This window comes from Lutjanus erythropterus, chromosome 22 (assembly GCF_056507025.1).
Source record: "Lutjanus erythropterus isolate fLutEry1 chromosome 22, fLutEry1.hap2, whole genome shotgun sequence".
NCBI classification, from domain to species: Eukaryota; Metazoa; Chordata; class Actinopteri; order Lutjaniformes; family Lutjanidae; genus Lutjanus; species Lutjanus erythropterus.
In genome coordinates, this window is record NC_139338.1 from 21,321,827 (window position 1) to 21,348,223 (window position 26,397).

Here is a 26,397-nt window from a genome sequence, read left to right on the forward strand (position 1 = left end):
TGGAACTCTTCAAACCTGCTTCTACTAATACTACTACTACTTTTGCTATTACTACTGCTGCTTCTACTTACTACTACAACTTCTACTACTACGACTACTACTACACTGTAAAACTATTATTACTACTGCTATTAAAAAACTACTACTTAAACTGAAATACTTGGTGCTACAGATACTGTTCAGCCATTTTAGGACACTGCTGCTATTACTTTTTGGCTTTTTCACTTTTATAGTTTTTTGCACTGTAAAACTTTTTTTAAGTTTTACAATGTAAGTCTATGGGACGAATTTTCAAAACCTACTCAACTTTGAAATTGCACTACTTCTGCATACTTTGTGCTACAGAAACCATTCAACCATCATTCTGCTCAGCTCTTTCAGCACTTTTAGCCTATTAGTCTTCAACGTTTGTAACTTTTATTCTTTTTACAGTCTTCAACTTTTTACAGTACTCAACTTTGAACTTGCACTGCTCCTGCATACTTTGTGCTACAGAAACCATTCAACCATCATTCTGCTCAGCTCTTTCAGCACTTTTAGCCTATTAGTCTTCAACTTTTGTAACTTTTATTCTTTTTACAGTCTTCAACTTTTTACAGTACTCGACTTTGAACTTGTACTGCTTCTGCATACTTTGTGCTACAGTTATGGCGTTTTCAGCCACTTTTTTCAAATTCTTTTCAGCATTAAGCATTCCCACTGCATTTCAGCCAGGAAATGCAATTTTTCTAGTTATTATTATTATTCTACTTCCGTACCTTTTTTAACATGTTTCAACTCCTTCATACTTTATGCTATTTAAACCATTCAACTATTATACTGTTCAGCTTTTTTAGGACATTGCTGGTATTACTTTTGAGCTTTCTCACTTTTATAGTTTTTACACTATTAAACTTTTTTTAACCAATTTTTACAATGGAACTCTATGGGGAAAATCTTCAAACCTGCTTCTTCTGCTACTACTACTACTTTTGCAACTAATAATACTGCTTTTGCTACTACTACTACTACTTCTGCTACTACTACTACTATTACTACTACTTCTACTACTACTACTACTACTTTTGCTACTACTACTACTACTACTTCTGCTACTACTACTACTTCTGCTACTACTACTTCTGCTACTATTAATACTACCTTTGCTATTACTACTACTACTTTTGCTACTATTACTACTACTACTTCTGCTACTACTACTACTACTTCTGCTAGTACTACTAGTACTGCTACTACTACTACTACTTCTGCTACTACTACTACTTCTACTACTACTACTACTACTTTTGCTACTACTACTACTACTTCTGCTACTACTACTTTTGCTACTACTTCTACTACTTCTCCTACTACTACTTCTGCTTCTACTACTACTACTACTTTTGGTACTACTAGTACTACGACTTCTGCTACTACTACTACTACTACGACTTTTGCTACTGCTACTTCTGCTACTAGTACTACTATTTCTGCTACTTCTGCTACTACTACTACTTCTGCTACTACTACTACTTCTACTACTACTACTAGTACTATTACTACTACACTGTAAAACTATTATTAGTTTTAAAGTGTAGTAGTTGTTTTTTTTAACCAATTTTTACAATGGAACTCTTCAAACCTGCTTCTACTAATACTACTACTACTTTTGCTATTACTACTGCTGCTTCTACTTACTACTACAACTTCTACTACTACGACTACTACTACACTGTAAAACTATTATTACTACTGCTATTAAAAAACTACTACTTAAACTGAAATACTTGGTGCTACAGATACTGTTCAGCCATTTTAGGACACTGCTGCTATTACTTTTTGGCTTTTTCACTTTTATAGTTTTTTGCACTGTAAAACTTTTTTTAAGTTTTACAATGTAAGTCTATGGGACGAATTTTCAAAACCTACTCAACTTTGAAATTGCACTACTTCTGCATACTTTGTGCTACAGAAACCATTCAACCATCATTCTGCTCAGCTCTTTCAGCACTTTTAGCCTATTAGTCTTCAACGTTTGTAACTTTTATTCTTTTTACAGTCTTCAACTTTTTACAGTACTCAACTTTGAACTTGCACTGCTCCTGCATACTTTGTGCTACAGAAACCATTCAACCATCATTCTGCTCAGCTCTTTCAGCACTTTTAGCCTATTAGTCTTCAACTTTTGTAACTTTTATTCTTTTTACAGTCTTCAACTTTTTACAGTACTCGACTTTGAACTTGTACTGCTTCTGCATACTTTGTGCTACAGTTATGGCGTTTTCAGCCACTTTTTTCAAATTCTTTTCAGCATTAAGCATTCCCACTGCATTTCAGCCAGGAAATGCAATTTTTCTAGTTACATTAGCGCTCTCCCGCAGGAAGCAGCACTGCTGGGCGATGAATTAATCTGTCCTCCCTGAATCAATGTTTGACTGCAGCCACGCTGGTAGTCTCACGTGGCTCTTGTTCTAGCAGCCCGTCTTTTCTTCAGGCGAGATGCTGCCAACCTTTTGTCTTTCCTCTGATCAATACACACAGAGACAAATATTTATCCAGAACAAAAATGACAGCCAGAAGTCACTACTGCTGTTTACCATTCTCATTCATCTGCAGTTGTGTTCTCACTGTAGGGACTGGCTAGTTGAATGCCAGAAAGACTATGGAAATTGCTGTTGGAGGCACTTGCCTGCAGGCGTCTTTTGTCCTAATCTTTTTTTTTTAGACAAACAGTACTCTCTACTATAGTGCAACTGTGTTTTCTAGTCTGTGGATTTCTGCACCCATATGTCTAGGAGGCAGCCTCTCCATGTTAAACAGCTGTTGTATAAATATTCATGATTTGTAGTCAGTGGTTAGAGTAAATGTGTGCCGTGAAACACTGTATAAATTTTGCTTTAATATTTTTAGTTTCCACAATAATCTATGTGTCCTATCTGCTCTGTAGGCCGTCTGACATATGATTTATACGCCTGCATCCGTGTTACAGTTTGTGTAGCTAACCAGCTGTTGCCGTTCTGTCTGTTTACAGGGTAAACCCGTGGGGACTCCAGACCCCGGGGCATTCTTCCGTGTCCTGTCTGAAAACGGCGCCTCCTCCATGTTCACAGCACCCACCGCCATCCGAGCGATTCGCCAGCAGGACCCCCATGCTGCAATCGGGAAGAAATACCCACTGACCAGGTAGACAGCAACACTTTGCACAACAGGATATTCCCTAGAACCAAACACACTGTTGATAGGGCAAAAGGTCTAATAAAACGTGAGATGTAGGGCTGCCTTTTATGTTGTACCATGAAGATTAGTCTTAAAATGACTTGTTGAATAATAGATTAATAAATAGACAGAAAATTAATTGATCAATCTGCTTCCAGCATCTCAAAGGTGAATATTGTGATTGTAACTGCAAAGCAACTTTAGACAAAACTCGTGACGGCCATTGTTTCATTATTTTCAGACATTTTATGGGCTAAATGATTGATCGATGTCAGAATAATAGCTGGTTTCAGCCCTAATAGTGAGTGAGAATCTCAAATGTAAAAGAAGCCCACACACAAGCCTGTCAGGCTTCAAAAACAAAGATGGATAAGAAGTAAAAGATTATTTCTGCCTCTTTCAGTCCCATTCTTGTGAACACAATATCTCAAATTCTCCAAACTTGGCATGAATGACCACTTGGACTAAAGGATGACCTGAATAGAATTTGGTGGTCAGAAGTCACAGTGACCTCATGTCTGTCCCGTCCTCGTGGATGAATTATCTGAGGAACGTCTGGAGGGAATTTATTCAAGTTTGGTACAAAGGGTCCACTTGGACTCCAGGATGAATTGACTAGAATTCATTGGTCAAAAGTCACTTTGACCGCACAAAATATGCTTTTGATCATAATGCTAATCATGACAAAATTTCACACAAATGTCTAACAAGATAAAGCAATGAAGCAATGACATTTCATATTCAAAAGGTCAGATTCACTGTGACATCATAATTTTATGCAAAAACACTTCAGCTGTCTATCAGTCCTATGTGAAACTAGTCTAAGTGAAGACAGTATGTTTCTTACTGGAAGTTATTCACTATGATCATACGTGTCAATATGGTGATTAAAAATGCACTTAATGCCTTTTATTTAATCTTTTGCCACATAAATGAATCTGGACAGACATAAAGTGATAAAGTTTTTCTCAGGCTTTTTGCCTTTATTTGATAGCGAAGAGGGGAAGACACCTGATAAAATGCAGCAAAGGAGACTGGAGTGGTTACGATTAAATGTTGCCACCCTCGTTAGTCGTAGCGGTTATCAATGTTTTATTCATGTACAAACCAGACAACTGTTGCCTCTAAGCTTTTACAAAGGCTGTCACTAGTCTGAGCCGCGGCCAGCAATATGGCAAAATTTTTGTTTAATCGACAGCGAAATTAGTGGCCAAGAAGATCCCTAGTGCAAGGTGCACGTGCTCTCCCCAGTGAGCTTAGAAATCTGTCATCATCGAGTTCTTCTGAGGAACTCAAGCCTCATTTACACCTGGTATTAAAATGGGATCTGTCTCCAGATATAGTTTCCAGATTGTTGCATGCATCACATTTACACCTACCTAAAATAAGAACACAGTGTAGGTCAGACTGCCTCCAGTCGTGGTTAGGCGGATCTGATCACGTTGCATTCACACCTTGCATCTTCCTTATCTGGATAACTTATCTGGATACAGATTGTATTTTAAGACCAGGGGTAAATGGGATGCTAGCATGAGAACTGTGAAGAGAACGGGTAAAGGCCTTAACCCTCACCTGCAGGTAGTTTGTGGAGCTATGAAACGCCAAGAGTGATGTGCTAAAGCATCTCACGGCTGACAGTGTTCTGCACAGCCTCTCCAGCCTCTCGTTAGTCTCCGGCCATCTGTTGATGCGGAGCCCTTTTACACCTCCATTGCTCACAGTCTGCACCCTCAGCTCGACCTGCTCGTGAGTTAATCAGGATGGATAACAAACAACGGCGGGTCGCTGCAGCCCACATGTATTAAATCATACCACATGAGCTTGTTTCCCGGCCGCCTGCTCGCCGCTCAGGTAAAGGTCGTCTGTAGCTCAAAGTTAAATACAAACATTTTTCAAGGTATTAGTTTGGCCCAGAGGGTCAAATACTTGCTGAGATTATTACAATTGTTAATTGTTTGGTGCAGTGCAGAGAAACTTGAACCTGAGGGGTGGTGATGTCAATTCACTACTTTCATTCTGTTCAGCAGTCTGAAAATGCCTCTAAGCACACAATCATAAAGCAATTCTGAGTGCGAGTGACCTCTGGCCCCAGTGAATCATTCAGTAACTCTGGCATTGTGTGCTGAATTTGACGATCTTTGCTTGTTTGCTGTGCTGAATGCATAGCACCTCATGAAATGCAGTTGCAGACAGAGGTTGTTTTCGCCAATATTTATGCCTCAAATATTGGGGGCATTTATCCTCTCAGTTGCGACCCTGTCACAGTCCGTCATTAGAGCGACATGCTGTTTCTGTGTACACTCTCTCGTTCTTAATGTGTCTTTTCCCCTTGGCGGAGGCTTGGTTTACTGCGTCTCCCTTCGGCGCTGAAGAAAACATGTCACTGTGACACGGGGCAGAAATACAAAGGAAGCAATGAAACCTGGTTTCATTTTTAGAGCAGGGCGGTTCAGTGTCTGGTTGATGATGGACCTTCAATTTTATGGTCACAAAAAGAGCTTTTATGCCATTAAAACGTGGCATTTTGTAAACTGAATGTTTAATATTCTCATGGAACTGAAAAGATTTTCATTAATTGAGTGTAAAGGAGCGGGTAATGATGATTAATGTGTCATGTTTCTGGGCTCTGTTTTGAATTAACCACATGAATCAATGGGAAAGCGTGAAGTATAATTCAGCCTTTCTTTTGAAGGAGAAATCTGTAATAAAATGATGATATGTCATCAGCGATTAAACATATTTAGTTGAAATACTCACTTCTTTGACAACAACGCTACACCTGCTTTGTCCCCTCTCTGAATTTTTTTCTATCTAGACCTCAAATTAATGCCAAATGTTCTCCAAATGAGTAAATGTCTGTTTGTGAGTCATAAGAAATCATTAATAATCTTCTCAAACTGTGGAGTGTGTATTTTCAGAGCAGTGGGCTTTTGTTTTCAGACTAACAGACGATTTTGCGCTCGTCCTGCGCTCCTGCAGTCTGCCTGAGCTTCCTCAAGTCTTGAAAGGAGAAGGATGGTGGAAACGAATCATTTCAGCCATAGATTGCCTCTTAAGAAGGATTTCAACCTACGTATTATACAGTCTGTAGCTCCAGCTTCCTATTTGGACTGCAGCATTCATTTTTTTCCCACACAGCGGTTACATATTGCTCCTTTAAGAGGTCTTGCTCGAACTTGTTTTCGTGGTCATGGTAACTCCACCTCATATTGTTTCTGTATATTGCATTCAGTTCAGACTCCTCTGGGCTGTATGGTGTAGGTGCACATGAAAAATTCATCGAAGCATAGTGTTTGTGACAATACTGCCTCATGGATCCACATCCAGCCTGTGCATTTTGCCACTTCCTAAAACACATGGAAGGATATGCCAATATTAATCGCCGTTTTAATTAAAAGTATGCTGATGGAAATAGCAAAGTCTTTCAGAAAACTCTGTTGGCTTTGGTATCAAACACGTAATTTCATGCTAGAGAGGCCTCAGACGCTAAATTGATACAGTTCAAATACACCGTCTGCTGTTTATTGACATTGTGAGACATTTACTCACTCTGTTGCCCCCTCAGCTGTAATAGCCCTGGACCCTTATCAATGTGTTTGAGCTATATTACTTGTCAGCGTGGATGTGAAAACTACTTTGAAAGTCTGGCTGCAGGGCTGTCGGAGGCAGTGATGGCAGCAGTGCTTTGCATAAATGTAGCATGACAAAAGGGGAAGACACTCTGTCAGTAGTGTTTTAAAGACAGGAGAACTGATTCAATGCTGGAAGCCTCGCTCATAAACATGTGACAAAGTGCATGACTCCAGTCCACAGTGCGTTTTGCTACGCAGTAAAACAGGTGCGGTTAAGGGTGGTAATGTTTGCACATTGGAAGAAGGGACAGGCAGCAGGCTGACTTCAGGCATACCTGCACTGAGGCGAGGATACAGTTTAAAAAGCCCTTATTGGTTATGGTATATCAAGGTTAAAAAACTCACAAAAATGCCAACTGATTTTGACCCACACTAAGTCTTCTTCAGGGCCTGATTCCATTCACGCATTCATGTATCGACAACATGAATTATCGATGAATTTCCATATCGCACAGTTGCAGCTCTAAACACCACCCAACAGCGAGTGATACACATAGACAGTCTGGGTTAATGCACTAGTTTTGGAGATTAAATGTCCATCTGTGTGGAAAATATCCCTGCTAACAACTTCAGCGTCTCTCATTTATTCTCACAACTTTGTTACACTGACCTTGCACAATCAGCTTTAAGCATATTTGCAGCTTGTAGACAAAAAGTCATCACGTGGACGACCTTAACCACCAAGAACTTGTTGCTTTCTGCTTTATTAGCCCACTCCAAGGTTGTACTGTAGAGATTAGAGTGGTCTTATCTTTACAAACTAGTATAAAAGTAATTGTTATTGGTTAACATGTTGCGGGAGAATATTTGCTTCAGAGTACATTTGCTCATTGTACCTTACCGGGGTCTGTTGTTGTTGTATTTTGTGCTTCATAATGCACCACGCATTTTCAGTGGGAGACGGGCCTGAACTGCAGGCAGGTCAGTCTAGTACCTGAACTCTTTTACTATGAAGCCATGCTGTTTTAAAGAAATGTGGACTCATCAGGCCACAGCACACTTCTCCATTTTGCACACAGAAATCTGCAGTTTCTCGGTGTTGTTGATATGTGACTTTTCTTTGCATGATGGAGTCTGAACTTCAGGTCACAAGGTCACAGGCTTTCAGTGTTGGTTTTTGGCCTCGCCCCTTGCGTGCAGAGAAACCTCTGAGCCTTTCAAGGATGCCCCTTTAATACTCAATCCAGATACTGTCGCCTGTTACCAATTAACACGTCGTTCTGAATGTTCTGCACAGGTTTGTCCCTGTCCTAATTTTTTTGAAATGCGTTGCAGCCATCAAACTCAGGATGAGAATATATTTACCAAAAACGATAAAGTCTGAACATTAATTATCTTGTCTCTGTAATTTATTTATTTTATTTGTTTTCCTCAACTTCACAACTGTTTTCGTAATGGGGGTTGCAAGATGAAAGGAGGCATAGTCATTTGAACAATGTTCAGAACAGCAAACGAACTGCTGAAAAGATAAACATCATGCAGTTTAATAATCTGAAATAACTTCCATTAAGGTTTTATATATTTCCCTTGATTTGTTTCTAAAGAAACAATTTAGAAAGGGAGGAAAGCTTCTCTTGAGATCTCCTGCCTGAAAACAGAACGCGGATGTTTACTCTGACTATTACTGACTCAGTGCACAGACCTTGAGGTTGGTCAGCTGCCAAACCATCGCTCTCCCACATCAGCTCGGAGGTCACAGTGTCTGTGTGCATCCTCCAAACTTGCGCTTCCACTGAACTCGTAAGAAATCTTGTACACCACAGAGAATCTGAATTGTCCTTGGACAAGTAGAAACATGACAGTGAGAGTGTAGTATAGTTGAGCCAGAACATAAGGTCACTGCCAGGTCAGTGAATCGATCATTCATTTATTCCACATGTTATTTAGCTCGGTTCTTGCAGAGCAGAATCCAGCTGACAGCTGAATGATGGTACATTGTTAATCCATGTTACTTCTTTCCTATTTGATACACTTGAGGCATTCAGTTCGAGCTGCTATTGTGAGTCAGAAAACCTTAAAGTTCTTGACCCTATGAGTCACAATCATAATAAAACTGTAAAAGAATAATAACTTAAAATTGTTATTTCCTGATAAAGTCTGATGCGTGTTACCTCTAGTATCTTAATATAAGAGAAACTGTTGCAAAATGTTATTTATGTTAACCATAAAACAAATAGTCTTTATGAAATTACAAGATCTTTAACGCAGACTGTATAATAAGTAGTTGAGGAACTTCTGGGTCTGAAAGGTGACACCTTAAACCTGCATTCTCACCGGTGGCCAAAAGGGGACGACTCCACTGGTGGCAAAAGAAGTCCGATTGTTTGTACTTTTATAAGAAAATGACTCAGCTACTTGTCACTTGAGTTATGATACCAGTAAACAGTTTCCTGAAGAGTTTATGATCTCAGTTGCTAGTTTCAAGTCTTCTTCTATACATCATTATGTTCATTCTCTAAATTAGAGAGTAAAATAGGAGAAAAAGCAGGGAATGCTATCAGTGCAACACACAAGGCTCACAAAACTCAGATCAAAATGTCAAACCAGACAAAAAAAAAACAAGATCCAAGACTCTTTATTTGAGGTGGTGGCCATCAGTCATGAAACATTAAAAGAAAATTATTAGCAGGCAGCAGGTCCTTGCTGTTAAATTTCCCTGTTATTGGAGAGTAACGCTCTATTTTTTGAAACTGAACTGACTGAGTGCATCCATCAACATCTGGGTGATGATAAACAACAGCTGATTAGATGTTTTTTTCAGTTTACTGACTGATAAATTCCCTGTTTTTGGAGGTGTAGCCCATGTTCTACTGTCACAGTTTTCATGAAATACCCGAGAAACCAGACTACATAATATTCTTTAGACCAAAGAACAATCAAGTTATGGAGCAGTCTTATAAAAAGAGAATGAAATATTACCCAGGGAGTGGGCAGGAGAAGAATAGATATGATTCAGTGAGGAGAGAGTGACATGATGAAAATGTTTTTGCCTGTTACAGAAGATAGAATGTGACTTCAAGTTTGATTGGAGCTGGAAGGTCATTTTGCCTTTGTGGACGGCTGAGACAGATGAGTGATGAGGCAGCCATTTCTGGGAAAATTTAGCGATCGCACTAGCATCTACGGCTGCACTGTGGCCTGGACTCAAAGGGCGGGGGGGTTACGGATCTCTCCACCAGCAGCGTTGTGAATTAGATATGAGCAGCCATGGGCAGCCGTCAGAGGCGGTCTGGGAGAGAATGATGTGGGAGAAATCAGGGAGGCTGAAGATAGAAACTGTGGTGATTTGGGTCACTTGGAGGGCACGGCAGGAGGGCTTTATGAAGCCAGGGAGTAGCAGTTGTCCAAACTAGGAGGGAACTAAAGCTTGAACAGGGAGGGACTTTGATAGATTCAGTTGCAAGAGTTTGTTGTCTCTAGCTACTCCATGACTCTGGGTCTCATCCACACTGGGAGAAAAGAGCAGCTCAGTCTTACCACAACTGTGTTTCCTGAAGGACAGACATCCAACTTCAAATGCCTTTGAGATGAGTCAAAATGCATGCGAGTTTCAGATGAAAAGATAAACTGGAATTTAGTGTTTTCTGCCGTGACATTCAAAACAAGAGGCGAAGGAAAGAGCTCTCCTTTGGAGTTGAGGCTAAACGCAAAAGTATTCTCCTCTACCGTCCTGATAAGTGTGACTGTAAGGAGGCAAACTATCAGACAGCAGACAGGATGCAAAGATGCTTTAGTCAGCAAAAGGTGGCAAGAACTATCTGCTTGACATTTTCAGAGGCAGTGGAAATGATGCCACAGCTAGGTGCACGGGGAAGTGAAGTCGAGAGTGCTGCAAACTGGTTGTCGTCCAAATACATCTTCGTTGCGTGAGCTCATAGTCACTTTCAAGTTGTCAGCCACAGTTTATCTAACATTTACTACTGATTTGACCAAGTTTTTCCATAAAACAAGTGCAAAACACTGTGTCTGAAGACACAGAAAAGGCCACAATCCATTATTTCTCCCAGACTTTGTGTTAAAGTATCTGTTATTTTGTAAAACTTTTATCATAATCTAATTTTACCTGTCATTTTGATTTTTATTTTGACATAACCTATTTAATCACATCTAATTTTCATAAACAACTGGAGAACAATAACATTTAACAGACAGAACGAACGTAAAGATTATGCATTTACAAAGGTACGGAGAGAGAAGATGAACAGGAACCTGCAGTCAATTTTCATGTCAACAGTGGAGATCTGCTGACAACATAAAGTGCTTCCACTGACAGATAATCACAGTTTTAGCCACTTCCTTGTCCATCAGCCTCCAACATATCAATCCCTCTATTTTCTCCTCATTTATCAGCCACATCCTAATTGACTCTTTCTAAGTTCCACCCCTTTTTGCTCTGTGCTCCAGTTAAAGTTGAGCAAGCTTCGTACTTCTGTCAGCTTTCTCCTTTGCCTGTAAAAGACATTATCATAGTTTAGAAATGGATAACGTGAGAGCTCCCCAAAAGTGAAGCCAAAGCATCTTGATCGCCCCCTGGTGCCGGGCTGCAGTATCGGAGAGAGAACTGACAGAGGTACCCAAGCTTGCTCAAGTGTTGTTGGAGCACAAGGCAAGCAACTTTTTAGACTTTTTATCTTGCGGCAAATTACTTACTTAGACCATCAGGGGAAAAGAAAACAATGTATTCTAATATATTAAATTAAATTAAATCACTCTTTTGTCAACGGGGCCAGAGTGTCTTCCTCTCCTCTCACGCTCTTCATCCTCCACATCTCTGAATCAGGATGTTCCTACAGCTCGTAAATACATGAATAGTTCGTTTGAGCTTCTTCTTCCTTTGTGGATTGTATTTGAAATAAATTATGTCCCTGACCTGTAGTGGGTTGGTGACTATTTAATGAAAGATTTCTGTCTTTTGTATGTTTTTTTTTGTGTGTTCCTCACTGTAACCAACACATCCACTCGCAGCCGAAGCTCACTCTGTGTTTTATTCTGTCAAAATGTGAGATGGCATTCAGATTTTTCAGTCATTGTTTAAAAAAAATTCAGTCATTGATGGAAAATACCCGGCTAATGAGACCTCAGATTGCTCCACGCTGAATTGCTGGAATTTCTTATAAGCCTTTTGAGATGAATTCTGAAGTACTGCATTTCTGTACTGCATTTTTTATCTTTGATACATTCTTACATTGAAATCTTCAGACATAAAAAGTATATTTTGCTGTTGCGCAGGTGTTGTGTTATCTTTCCCATTCCTGTGAGTGACTAGATATGTCATGTCTCCTCAAAGTGATTGACAGATGGACTCTCTGTCCTTGCAGGTTGCGGTCTTTATTCCTGGCAGGAGAGCGTTGTGATGTGGAGACGCTGGAGTGGGCAAAGAGGAGCTTTGGGGTTCCTGTCCTGGATCACTGGTGGCAGACTGGTAGGAAAGTTTCTACTTTATAAAGACAGAGAGAGAAATCTGAGTTGAAGAGCCATAAATTTTACCTTATTGATGCAGTGTATTTAAAGCAGCACCGGGAAAGATTTTGATAAGGCACATGCCTTATCTGATTTCATACATTTTTTTCTATATATGTACGGACAGGACAGCAAATTGAAACTTGAAATTGAAATGCAAACCGACTCCCAGGTATCAGTGACTGAGCCGTGCAGTGAAGGCAACATTATGTTCTGTTCTCTAGTCTCTCTTTGGTACGACGCGTCTCATAACAGCTGGGCCAGCATGCGAAAAATGTGGAGCTGACAGACTTTAAGTCACAGGATTTCTGGTGGTCGAAGTCAGAATTATTCAAAAAATGATCCCTTACCATTTTCTCTCTTAATTATATCAGTTTAGTCGGTTGAGAAGTGCTTTGCTCTCAAACTGTGGGGATTAAGTTCTTATGATGTGATACTGAGAAAACATTTCAAGGACCTCAAGCACTTTATTTGCATGAACTGTATATGATGTTTTAACTCAACTTGATCTTTAAGACTCCATTCCGTCTCAAGCTTATCAGTGTGAGAAGACTTTAAATGTGGTCTTTGCTGTGTTTTATTAGTCCATTGACATTAACTTGGCCTTGAGAAGAGGCATAACTCCAGAAAATCTCTATTCCCTGAAAGCCTGTTGTCATTATGAAGCACATTTTTATGAAACTGCCCTCTTTGATTAATCCCTCCTATGTTTTGTATTGTAGATCAGGGGATTGGGTCCCTTTTACTCGAGTAATTATGACATTAAAGCTTCTCTGGGAACCGATCATTACACAAAAGTGATGCGTCGTCATTTGCATCAGTTATTTGAATCTCTATCAAAATTAAGAGATCGTTCACTGGAATCAAAAGCACATCATTCCTTTGACTTGAAACACGTCTTTTGAATATTTTCATACAATAAGAGCAGTATCCCTGTTCTGCAGAAACATCAAAATTTTTCCCAATTTTCTGACACTGAACAACTAAACAATTAATCAAAAAAATAACTTCTGGATGAAACAACAGTGAAAGTAATTGTGTGAGGTGCTTTTCGATATTCATTGTATATAATATCGAAAGTATATTAAAAAAAAGTGCTCAGTTCAGTTCAGTCTTTTCTCTGCCTGAAATTTGGCTTGCAGCAAAACCAGACAGTGCTCAGGGATGTTTTCTTTACCAGCCCTGTGTGCAGGTTGTTGAAAAAAACAAAAATCTATTTTGTGTGCCAAGGATTTTGTTTTCTTTTTGTCTTGGTATTGAAAGAGGTATTCAGCATTCTTTTCTTAATACTAGTATTGTACTGAAGTAAAATTCTGGTATTGTGATGTATTGTGATAACGTAAGCAGTGCACTGCTGTGGACAGGGTCAGCAGCAAAACATGTCTAAACCACTTAAAAAAGACTCATCTAAAAAAATAATTGTCAGTTTAAGTGTATGCTACCCTTGCTGCCAGACAAACTTGTTCAAGGGGATGTAAGTCTAATATCTTTTTGTCTTGTTTAACAAAACTCCATTGTCAAAATCAGTTATTTTATCTTGCAGGAACACAGGAGTTTTTGGTCTATTGCTGTCTCAACTGGTTGGTTAGTTTGTTTGTGTTATTGTGTGATCTCTGTATCTTAAAAACGATAATACACACAAACCAACAGACTGTGGTAGCGGAAGACTATTAATTCCTGTGTCATGCAAGATAAAATGAACGATTTCACCTTTGGAGTCTGGTTGAGTGAGAGAGAACAATAATTGGCTCATATAACAGTGGTTTCCCATCAGAAATCATTGTCTGGCAGCAAGGTAAAGTGGTGAAAATATTCAAAATATAGCATACACAGATTTTTTTTTAAATGGCAAAAGTATGTTTTGCTGCTGACCCTGTCCATAGCCTTACATCTGACATCTATGGTAGGTAATACACTAACTATCGATAAGTACCTCACACTACTCCACTTCAAGTAATCTGAACTATCCCTTTAATACTCAGTAGGACAAGCCACCACAGATCTCACCCCATAGTCAGCCATAGTCTGGTGAGAAAACTCCCAGAGAGCATTTCTTCGACCGGTCACATTCCAGGGGCCGCATTAAATAAGGCGTTTGATTGGCATTGCCTTTCACTGAGTTCACTAATGTTTAATAGACTTTGCAGCCACATGAGACACTGAGTGACCGTCTGGGATGTGTGGACTAAGTTGTGCGTCCAGCAAAGAGATAAAGGAAGGGAAACAATCACGGGTACCTTGTCCATCAGCTCAGAAGTGGAAATTGAAATAGCATTGCCACTGAAGCATGCACTGAGTCAAGCAACTTGATAATGAGTGTTAACTTTCTTTTTCTTAAGTTAGAGTCCAAAAATGTGCCCCAGCCAACTGCGAGTGAATTCTGCCGATTTTCACTTTAACAAGATTACAATAATTTGTGGTTAATCAGCCATGTTGCAGAAGGCCTTTAAGCCCATTAACACACTCAATATCTTACTGCCACATTGCACAGATGCGGTTGAAATGAATGCCCACAGAGGCTGAGTCACAGTCATCTTTTTAAAGGCCTGCTAGGTCGTGCCCCTTAAATTACAGCCCAGTGTTTTTTAAAACCCAGATTCCAAAAAGGTTAGGACGCTGCATAAAACATAACAACGTCCTGGGTTGGGCAGGAAGAAAAGTAAGTTTGCAGAGAAAGAGTGTAATCTCCCTTTTCTTCACCTCACAATTGACCTATTCTACAACATGGCTGCTGTGGGTCTGGATGATAACATATGTAACTGGAATCTTGGCTTCCCAGCCTTCGCTGCATTGTTTCTGAGCCCTTGATTGGTAATGATTCCTGAATGGGTAAGACCCTGTTAGTCTCCTGGATGGGAGGCTTGAATCCAGGCAGCGTGCCATCGTGCTAATGTCGCACCCCTCTTTTGATTGCTGTCCTCCCCAAGTTCTAGTCAACTGTGATAAATGCGCCAGCGACGGAGAGAGAGAGCACAATTGGATGTCTCTTTGTTTTGTAATATCCTGCCTGTGCAAATGGGGGATCGATGCTGGACAAGACGACATCTCTGTGTTAAATATGGAATCAATACTGTTGTTGGACTGTTGGAAAGCCATCGACCTTGAGTTTGTACAGGCGCCACGCTCTGATCCGAGCGCAGATTAGCCCACTTGGCTGATTGGTCTGTCCGAGCTCTACGGAAGTGTGAAGAGCTCAGCGCTGCAGTATTGCAGAAATACTGATTTATTTATTGATTTATCGATTCAGGCTCTTGCATTTAAATTGCTGACCCTGGTGTAGGCTTATCACATATACAGTGTGCTGCACTCCAGTTCAAAGCTGCATCCTTAACAGGGGCCAAGGACACGTCCGTTAAAGTGGTCCAAATTCTGCCAAGAAAGAACAGTCTTTCTTTTTCCAGTGTTGAGCCCTTCATACATAGACACACCACACAGTAGAGATGACTCAATACCACTTTTTAGGGCTGCAGCTAACGATTATTTGCATCATTGATTAATCTAGTGTCATAAAGGAGTAAAGAAACCAAAAAATATTCACATTTAAGAAGCTGAAGTCAGAGAATTTTGACTTTTTTTTCCTCTGAAAATGAACTAATTGGTTTTCTTTTTTAGAGAAATCTACATTTTTATAATACTATATAGTATATCAGTAGTACCATACTCTCCTGATGGGTAATTATACACTATACAGTATAATAATAGCCTACCACACTCTGTAGTCTCGTCTGATTGGTTACACTTCAGGAGCAATAACCAATCAAGACTGAAGGCTGTGTCACAGAGCAGCATTGTCGTCACAGACAGGCAGAGACTCCAGCTGCCCTGGTGAGCAAAACCAAAGTGGAAATGAACAGAACGATCTCAGTCTATCTATGATGACAATCAGGCCCAGTTACATCAGTGAGAATGCACAAAGTCACAGCCTGCTGGATTTCACTGAATGCAGACAAAAGCGATGACTTCATAATCATTTGCTTTTTTTTTTTTTTTCCTGTAAGACTCTGTGCCACACAGAGCGTTTCGGAGTAAAACACAGCAGCGTCTGTCTTTTCTTTTCACCGCATCTCTGCATCGAAGCTGAGGAAATTATTATTTTATTAATAATATATATTATAATAATAATATTAATTATTTATTTTAGTAACAGCCACAGAAAAACTGTTCACACTACGATGAACTGCGGTGATCCGGATCATGAACCAAATATGTTGCATTGCACCACTACTGCACTCTTTATGTATTTGGATTAAATGAAGCTTTGATGTAAAGAATTTGCAGTGATGATTTTTAGCAGTGTTTCAGCCTTGGTCTGGATGCACTTTGGTCAGTCTAGTTGTCGAAAAGCATCAGCCCCCAACACGACTCAGTTATGCAACACTGCTGCTTTGTTACTGAAACTTTTCCATAAACAGAACTTTTACAGCATTTATGATTTATCAGTAGAAGTCAACATTAAAAATTAAATCTAAATGCATAAATTGTGCTTTACTGTTTTCTCCCATGAGCTTAAAATGGTTCCACACAGCTGACATGATGACAGCGCTGCTGACAGGTGTCACTCTTCTTTACCTGACACAAGCTGCTCGTCCGTGTTACTGTGACACATCTGTCTTTATGACATGTTGCACAAAGTTTAGTGACGCATTTATGTGAGACTTTAGCCTAATTGATTGTAATGGATTATACGTTTGATATATCCCTCCCACATGGTTACTTGCCTCAGATAGCTATCATTAATTTGCAGAAACAATCTATATGATCAGGAACAAAGAAACAACACTTATAACTCAGGAGTAGTCTGGACATTTACCACTTTGTCTGCATTTCTGAGGACAACTGGTGGTAAACCTGGCCATTTTTTTTCTTTTACGAGACAGAGGACCCAAATGCACCGATGCTTTCTTTCTTTGTGAGGGTAGACTGTCTCATTTATGGAGGAGTTTCTGTTTCATTTAATCAAGTTGGACAAGGCGGGGTACAACAGCATAAAACATGGCTTTTAAAAACAGTGAATCTTAAAATGTGTCAAACATAACAGCAGCAACACAGAAGCATAAAATTGTGTATCCCTAAAATAAGTGATGGACACCCGCTCCTGGGTGGCGCCCCTGAATTTTAACACAGCTACGTACACTGTGAACTTGTGCTTTGCAGCGGCAGCATATAAAGTGAAAATTGATAAATTCCCAGAGGTGAAATAATGGCAGTTAATTCTCCCTCTGTGGTGTTGACATGCTAAGTTCAAATATCCATACGCTGATCTTTACACAAAGCTTTCAGCTGAACGTTTACTGTTCACATGAGCAGCGTAGGGGAGTTAAAGTGATTAGAATAGGGAGCAATGCACTCAGGCAAACACAAGATTGTGGTGCTGTTTGATTTAACTGTTTACTTTGTTATGTAGAATACATCTCAATGCTCTCTGCCTGTACTCAGATGGTCTGACCGGCTGTGCAGATGGTTGGACTTTACCAACACTTCCTTTCACTAGCTCAGATGTGCTGAACAGAGCTGTTGATTCCCATCTTTCTCTCTGCAGCTTCAGTGTTTGTGAGATAACATTTCATTCCACTTGAACACAGGGGTGCTTGTTTCACAGTCAAGTTTGAATCTCACTTCCTTTCTCTCCCTCACTCTCTCTCTCTCTCACACACACACACATGCATGAATCCAAACAAAATCCTGTCACACTTTGTGGCTACCCCAGCCAGGTGATTTATTGAGTTTGGAGAAAAACCTCTGGCGCCCTCTTGATTTCTGTCTAGATGTGTAAATCCCATTGGATTCTTCACCCCCTGCTAAACTCAATAACTGGCAGCTGGCGGCCAGCGCTGCAATCCAAATGTGTTCTCCGCTTTTTCACGGTAGAGTGGGTCACTCCTCGTCTCACTCGCTTTCTCTTTGTGTTTCTGAGGCAGTCTGACTTCAAATGCGTGGGTGACAGAGACTCCCACCATGTTATGCATATTCATTAAATCATCATCATTAGTTTGTCATTTCTCTCTGAAAAGTTGTTCTGTTTCTTTTGTAACTTCAGAGTTTATTTGTCAAAGCTATCGGAGCTCATCTGTTTTCCAGCAGCACCTTTTTCACATCCACATTCTTGCAGCAGTCACAGTCAGTTGGTTTGATATTATCTTAAAAAGTATTTCCCAGAAGAGACTAAGGCGAAGTTCGTTTCATCATACCGGCAAGTATTGACCCAGCCTCATCAGAGTTTAGGCATGACTTTTTAATGGCTAATATGCTTTAAAATATTCTTACATTTCTGCCATATACACTAGCAGACATATGTTTTAAATATTCATATAATAGCAGATGTGCTATTTGTTTAAAGGAGCGATATGTATCAGTTGCATGTCCAAAAAAGATTACTGCAGTCCAAATTGCGAGTTGGAGCCATAGACAGTATATCTATGGTTGAAGTTAGTTATTGCAACCCCGAGCAGCTGCAGGAACACTGCAGGAACGCAAGATGGGTGCAACATTGTAATTTAACAATAACAAGTGACAAGGAGTCCTACACTGTAAGTTGATCAGCTGCTTATGACTGTCAGTTGTCTTGTCAGTTTAAAGTTAAGCCCGTTATCTTGAAAACAAAAGGACACTGATCCATAAATACACACTCTTTTAGTTCAGTCACTGCCTTCTTTCTGCCTGCCAGACCCCATTAACATATTGCTCAATTCAACCGTTATTAACAGCTGCTCCTTCTCTACTCATTCGGCAAATGTTCAGCATTAATTTGAACTCTAATTAATGTGAAACAACCAAACAAAAACAGGCCCAGAACAGACATTTCAGAGGAGGACACAACGGCTGTGGTGTTTTTGTCAGTGAAGCGACTGTTTCCATTAAGCATATTTCCATAATCTCTGATGGCATATCATGGTCATTTTGATCCTTGTAATAAATTACAGTAAATATATTAGAGTTTAAGTATCAGAGCTCGCCTATGACATGTGCATGCAGGCAGCACATGCTTATATTATGGTTCCTTTCAGATCATTTAACCACTATTTGTTGTGTCGGGTTTACATACATTAGTCAACTATAAGTGACATCAAAATCAAAGACTGACTTTATGAATACTTTCATCATGTTGAGAATATTACGTGGCCATCAGTCCAGATGAGTATTCAAGCAAAAAACTAACTAACTAACTAACAAACAGACAAACAAAAAACCCAAAATGAAATATGCAAACAGCTGCCTGTTTGAAGTGGCAGAGCGTCATTCTTGTGCGTCCCACAGCACCACACCAAGTAATCGCTTCTTTGTTCTTTCCTCATCCGCACACATGGGGGATGTGACGATATACAACAAAACAAAAGGTTAAATACTTATTTAACATGCAGGAATTAAATCCCCAGCGCTCCTTTCAGTAATGTGCACAGCATCGCTCAGCCAGACATCGTGCTGCAAACTTCACTATACACCAAGAAATTACCTTTAACGTTGTTTACATGAGATATTTTATGTTTTATATGGCGTATTTTCCAGCCAGCCATTTTGACCCTTTAAACGGCGTAGGCCAGCTCACATGAACCCTGAACCTGATATAGCTTAAATAATGGGTGACACCTGTTGTTGCATTCTTTCAACACAGGCAGTGCAATTTACTCATTGTCAGGATAAATTAAGTGTTGGTTTTAGTCTCCTCTGGGAAATTATGAAAGATAAGAATCAAAATTAATGCCAACTTTATTATGTAAGTGTTGTTCCCATAGGAATCTTGATTACTTTGCTGTCATAAATCTGAAGACATCTTCCTAAAACCTCATGTAATGTATTCCACATGTAAACAGTTTAAATTTGTTTTATGTTGGCACACAGCAATGAAATGTCAGTAAAACATGAGAAGTGGTATGTATAGGTTTTCCCCTCCGCCTGTACCAAGTTCTAAGTCATCCTGCTTTGAGTGTCACGGCATGTTGTTCGACCGTCTCTCCTGAGACAGGACATCGATCAAGCGACTCTTAGCGATGCCGCTCCCTTGACAACTCTCCTTCATCTCCCCCTCCGACAAAGGAGAAGCAACTTGGTCAATGGCAAGCAGTTTAGCATTCAAGGCCCGTTTACTCATCACAAAAAGAAGAGACAGACTCCTCCTAGAGAAACTCATTATAGTCAAAAACACCTGAAAAATAAAGTTTGCGTCCCCTGGCTTCCAACTCAGAATCAACTAATCTTTCAAACTTGTGACAGTCTTCTTAAGTCGCTCCCTCACACGTTTGGTTTTCATCTATAAATATTGATAGATCTGTCCTTCTGCTCGTACAGGGCTTAGCTCTTTGTAGTCATGAGATAGAAATTGAACAGAATCAATCAGCAGTGCTCTCGCTCATAAATCTTTCCAACTGCATGCTTGTAATCCTGGAATGTAATATTCAGCAGCCGAAAGCTGAAATCGATGGCGTGAAAACAAGCACCATGAGCAATGATGAGAAGGTTAGGCGAACGGAGTGACACTCAACATTTTTAAAGTAGAATAATGTGAGTTCCTCCAGGGTTTCGGGTAAAAGGTTAGCAACATACCTGGATTTGTTGAGCTAAAATCTAAGTAATTTACATATTACATCTCTCTCACAACTGAATATAGATTTTGAATGTCTGAAGATTATTTTTTTTTAGCTTTTTAGGCTTTTACTTTGATTGGTCAGCTGTGGACTAACAGGAAATGGGGGAGAGTGGGGGGAGTGGACACAGCAAAGGTCTGCAGGCTGGAATCGATCCCACGGCCGCTGTGTAGGACCCAGCGTCTGTACATGGGACGCTCGCTCCACCAACCGAGCCACCAGGGCGCCCCCAGACTTTTAATGATACTTAGGGCTGTAGCCTGTGTTTTGGTGAACAATTCTTGAAATGTTTCTGTGATTTTGACCAGGAATAAGAGGAAAATCTCACCAAGGTTGATTCAGTTTTATTGGCCTTTATTATGCCGCTGCATCGGTGACAGCCATGACCAGATGCATTATGTTCTGGGTTGTCTGTTCGTCTGTCCCTGTTCTTGTGAATGTGACACCTCAAGAATGCATTGAGGGAGTTTTTTCAAACTTTGCACAAATGTCCTCTTGGACTAAAGGATGGAGTCATTAGACTTTGGTGGTAAAAGGGCGTCCTATTGGGGCATTAAGCTTTTGGGCATTCTCATGAATGCGATATCTTGGTAATGCTTGGAGGGAATTGCAGTACATCTGGCACAAATTTCCACTTGGACTTAAGGATAAACATTTAAGATTTTGGTGGTCAGAGGTCACTGTGTCGGGGCTTTATGTTTGCAGGTTGCCCATCCCATTCTTGTGAATGCGACATCTCGCAATATCTCAGGAATGCCTTGAGGGAATGTCATTGCATCAGGCACAAATGTCCACTTGGATTCAAGGATAAACTGATTTTAATTGTCAAAGGTCACTGTGTCAGGGCATTATGTTTTCGGGTTGTCTATCCCATCCTGCTGAATGCGATATCTCAGGAACACTTGGAGGGATCAAAGGTCACTGTTACCTCACAAAACATGTTTTTGGCCATGACTCAAGAATTCAAATGCTAATTATTACTAAACTTCACACAGTATCTCCAAGGATAAAATAATATGATGTCAATATAGTGATAACTTCCATTTTACCAGAAAATATGCTTAATACTTTTAATTAAATTCCTTCAAAGTCTTCACCAGATGTAATATGAATCTGTATAGTCAGGGGTGTAAAGTGCAACTTGACTGGCTGGCAGAGGCGTACGACTGTGAGGCGGTAATTCTAGTTCTTTTAAGGAATGAAAAAAAAGGGCGAGTACAGTGCATTAGGGTCTGTCCTTTTAGCTTTTACAGCTGTCAGTGGGCGAGTCAGTGTATGTATCATTGACAGCTGAAAAGCATGCAGTTTATTTTCAATTCACTTTAAGTGGAAGATTCCTGGCTAAATTAATTATAAATGAAATGAAATATTTGTCACTTGATTTTATTTTTGATTAAAATACTTTTGAAGCCCTACCCTAGACGCCAGTCTCTGACAGACCTTTGAAGAGTTTTCTCCAGCTCCTCAGTGTAAAGCTGCTGCATCATCACTGTAGGATTCTTTATTTATCAAACAAAGTGTGTGTTTTCCAGCTCCCGTTAAAAGATGCATCATCCAATTCATTTTCTTTGACATCGTCTCCCTACGCTTGGAAGCAGTTCATCAACAAGCCGCTGAAAAGATTAAAAGCAGCTCAGGGTTTGGTTCGCATCATTTTCCCATCCATCCCCTGGGGGTCTTTCCTTACCTCACAGCCGACCGTGTATCACTGCCGATTGGTAAACAGTCGCATCACACAAAGAGCCAGCGGCACTCCAAACAGAGCTCCCCTTAGATCTGCACTAGGCCCAGGTTGAAAAGATGAAGCAAAGTCAGCTGACACGGCCCAGGCAGTCCGCTGTGATGGTGCCGTGGAGAGAGGCAGCCTGACGTACAGCAGAGCCGAGGTCACGGGTTGAAGCACGTCTCAGGTGCTTAGATTTAAAACAACTTTGCCTACAGGCTTGGATTTCAGCTGATTTTCTGTGCCAGCAGAAAAATAGTTTTGCAAATTTGTCACATTTTTGTCAGCGATTGCATGCAACGCCAAATTTGCACGTTCTTCACTGGAAATATTTAATTGTGCTAACAAGCTCACAGACGAGAATTTGACTAATTTGACCAATTTAGCTTGTTGATTAGTTTTCGCTCTGGATCGCTCGGCTGGTGCAGGCGAGATTAGTTTTCTGATACAGGGTGGAAGTGATTGGTGTGCTCCTTATTCCCATGTGCAGCGGACTCAATCATTTCTCAGCCTCCTGCTGTCATCTGATGTGCTGATTCATCCTGTCCCCTCAGCTCAGACATTACACCACACGGCTTTCTATTTCACCTGCTCGTTCTCCTCCAGCTCCCTCCTTCACCTTCATTATCGTTAGATCGTTTCGTGTTATGCTTCTTTCACATGCACACAGACGCCACCTGCTAACCCCCACCCACCCACTCAGGACCGACATGCGTGTGCAGTCTGTCACCTTTGAGCCACCTAAAACTACTGACTCACTTTCCGTCATGTGCATATGAGAAAGTGTCTGCCATTTTCGAGCCTGATAATAATCTGTGCGCTATTTTAAGACCCAAGTGCTATTGGCAGGGGGCGGAAGGGGGTGATGAGGAAGGTTGCTGATGTCACTGGTGTTGCCTGGCAACAAATGTGTGTTTCCAGTTGGCAGGGTTTGGCTGCCTCACCAGTGACTGGTGTCGGACGGACTTACAGTAGTGTTTTAGGTGTTCGTGTCTCTCTCTGTTTGTCTTTGTTTCTCCGACTCTCTCAGACAGACAGCAGATGCCTTTGTACACAGAATGGAATTGTCTTTTCAAAAGTGAACTGGACCTCTTCAAAGCACTTGTCTTGTCAAATAAATTGTTGAATTGACATTTCTCCCCCTGGCCTTTGCCAAATGCAGTGCTTGTTTTCCACACATCCTGCTCCTCCTCCTCCTCCTCCTCCTCCTCCTCCTCTGCCTGGACTCAGAGCCTCAGAATGTCTGTGAACGGCAGTTTTACAGCCTCCGTCAAAACACCACCCTCTCACTGAAGAAAAAGAGAGGCTTTAACAGCCAAACGTTCACTACCTTAGCACAGAGACAGCAAAACAGTGGATCAGGGGTTTAAGAAGGACTCTTAACCTGAAACCAGAAAGCTCAGCAGGAATATTTTACAGAACCTTTACCTCTGCAACGTTGATTTAACCATCACCTGCAGGATATCTTTTCACAAGAAGCGTCTCAGTGGTCAGTGGTGCTTCTTTGATAGAGAAAATAATGCAAAAGAACTAGGTTTTGCATTGGCCAGAACATCTCTGTTACACATTAAACAGTGAGCAAATCGAGTTTTGTTTAGTCTCATTGCCAATTAAGTAAAATCTTAATCTACAGTAATGATATTTTATACAGTACAGTTTGCACCTTTGTGACAGCAGTTTGTTAAATCCTCTCTCCTGTTTTATCAAGACAAAGAAATAGTTTCCCCAGTTTGTTGTGGAAGAACTTGACAGGCAAGATGGTGGCTTGGCTAAATGCTGACTGTGAGCCAGGCCTCATCACTTGGATCATTTTGTGTCTTAATACAGGAACATTGCGTTTTATTCCATATAGCATGGGAGCCAACTCATAGTTCATCATCAAGTGAAATTCTCTGCCTTCTCAGGGAAAGATGGGCTCTGTTTCTTATTAAATTGACATTTTATCCCAAATTTTATAGTGTTTTGCTGTCTTATAATAACAGGGACAGTTGCAGTGTTACAGCAGCAAAGTTCATAGCAAAATAGAAAGAAAAAGAAAAAACGGGTAAACAAGAGGAAATATAAAGATTGAAAAATATAAACGAGAGGAAATATGAAATTGAAACAATATAAATGAGGAAATATCAAAATAGGAACAATATATGCAAGTTAAACAAGACTGAGTGGTTTACACCATTGCACATAGGAAATATTGACATTGCACAATCGAAATGATAATAAAGACCTGAGGGAAATATTGATATTGCACAGCATGAAGTGAAATTACACCTGAGTGAATATTTGCAAAGCTCTGGAGTTATCGGAAATGTCTGGCTCACATAAGTCGGAAGCCATCCCATGCAGCCACCGCTGAAATGTAATTCAGAAAATAGTACGATACTAATTATATTAATGTAGTATGTGCAGAAATAGTAGGTTTTAACAGAATGGACAGACGTGCAAAAAAAGAAGCTCTGCAGCATTTGAATGTCGATTTAGAATTCAGATGTCAACATTATGAATGAAGTTTTAAAGTACTCGGTACAGAAAATATAAACTAGAATCATAAAAGAGCCCATCAACTTTTCCTTTCACCTTATTTGTATTCTTTCCCATCACCTTTCTCCACACAGACCCGTCCCTCTGCTTCTTCTTTTTTAAAAACAAATCAAAATGAATTTCATTTCAGTGAAATTGTTCCTGAGTCATGTCACCCTCGTGCTCCGTTTCCCACCTTTGGGAGCTGCGTGGGAGCTTTGGCTTTGTGCCTCATGTCATTCAACACCAAGCACCAAAAAAGCTGCCGTCGCTTACTCTGTCTCATTACATCGCTGCAGAGACAGTAGCGCAGATGCCGCGGCTCCTGTAATTACATCTCCGAGAGCCGAGGTGCCACGTTTGTGTTACCTCGTTGTTTACTGGGGGCTGCTGTCATCGGCTCCCTAACCTGGGAATTCGTCTGGCATTCATTCTGTGCCATTGTAGCATTTGTCTGCCGAGGTTTCTAAGGCACAAGACGGGGGTCTTTCATTAGCAAGTTAAGTAGTGAATTTGTATGCATAAACTTAGCTCCGAGCAAATGAGCCGAGCTGTCTGAAAAGTGATAAGGGAGGCAGTGTTTTCAGCTGATGGAATGAAATTATCCCTTGAAGAGTCCGAGTCATAAATGAGAGAATGCATTGGATGTGTGTCTACGTGTGTGCGCACGTTATAAGTGATTGCTCATCTTGCTTTGATTTTTTTTTTTTTTGTTTTTGGTGGGCGGCATCACCAACCTTTTGCATGTAGCTGCAGCCTACTCTGATTTCCCACACATTTTACTTTCTCTCTTATCTCCTAACTTTTGTTCACTTGTTATTTTTCTTCATTTTAACACGATAAGCTTGGCTAACCAACCGTTTGTTGTGTTTTTTTTTTTCTTCTTGTGTTTGGCTCCTCTGCACACTGCCATTGATGGTCTTATTCTGAGCTGTTTTCAGTTGTATTGTTTAACACTCCTAGCAGAACTAATCCCACAGATTTGTAGTTAGATTTGCCCGTCAGTCATTCTTGGACCCAAATTGTCAGACAGAAAGCAGGGAAATCAAAACTCGAGGTGCACCTGTCTGAAAGGGTGTCTCAGAAATACTTACTCACATTTTTCCTCCCACCTGTGGCGCTATTTATCTGTCGTTGATTGTTTTGGTGTCGGTTGCTGGGTTTCAGAGATACCCGCCGTCGAGATGTCTGCCTTCTCTCAAATGTAATGGGACTAGATGGCATTATCATCAATGGAGCGCTGATACTATGATTCACCATGGCAACGGGTATATAAAGAGCAGCATGGATG

General features: G+C 40.4%; 1 protein-coding gene across 1 annotated transcript in view; it reads left to right on the plus strand.

Moving 5' to 3' along the window:
- acss3 (acyl-CoA synthetase short chain family member 3) overlaps positions 1–26,397 on the plus strand; it is a 59,184-nt gene that overhangs the window by 16,223 nt on the left and 16,564 nt on the right. Inside the window, exons 8-9 of the mRNA XM_084711098.1 lie at positions 3,011–3,162; positions 12,146–12,249. Of these exons, the coding sequence (XP_084567224.1) occupies positions 3,011–3,162; positions 12,146–12,249 (256 nt within the window). The remainder of the gene's footprint in view (positions 1–3,010; positions 3,163–12,145; positions 12,250–26,397) is intronic.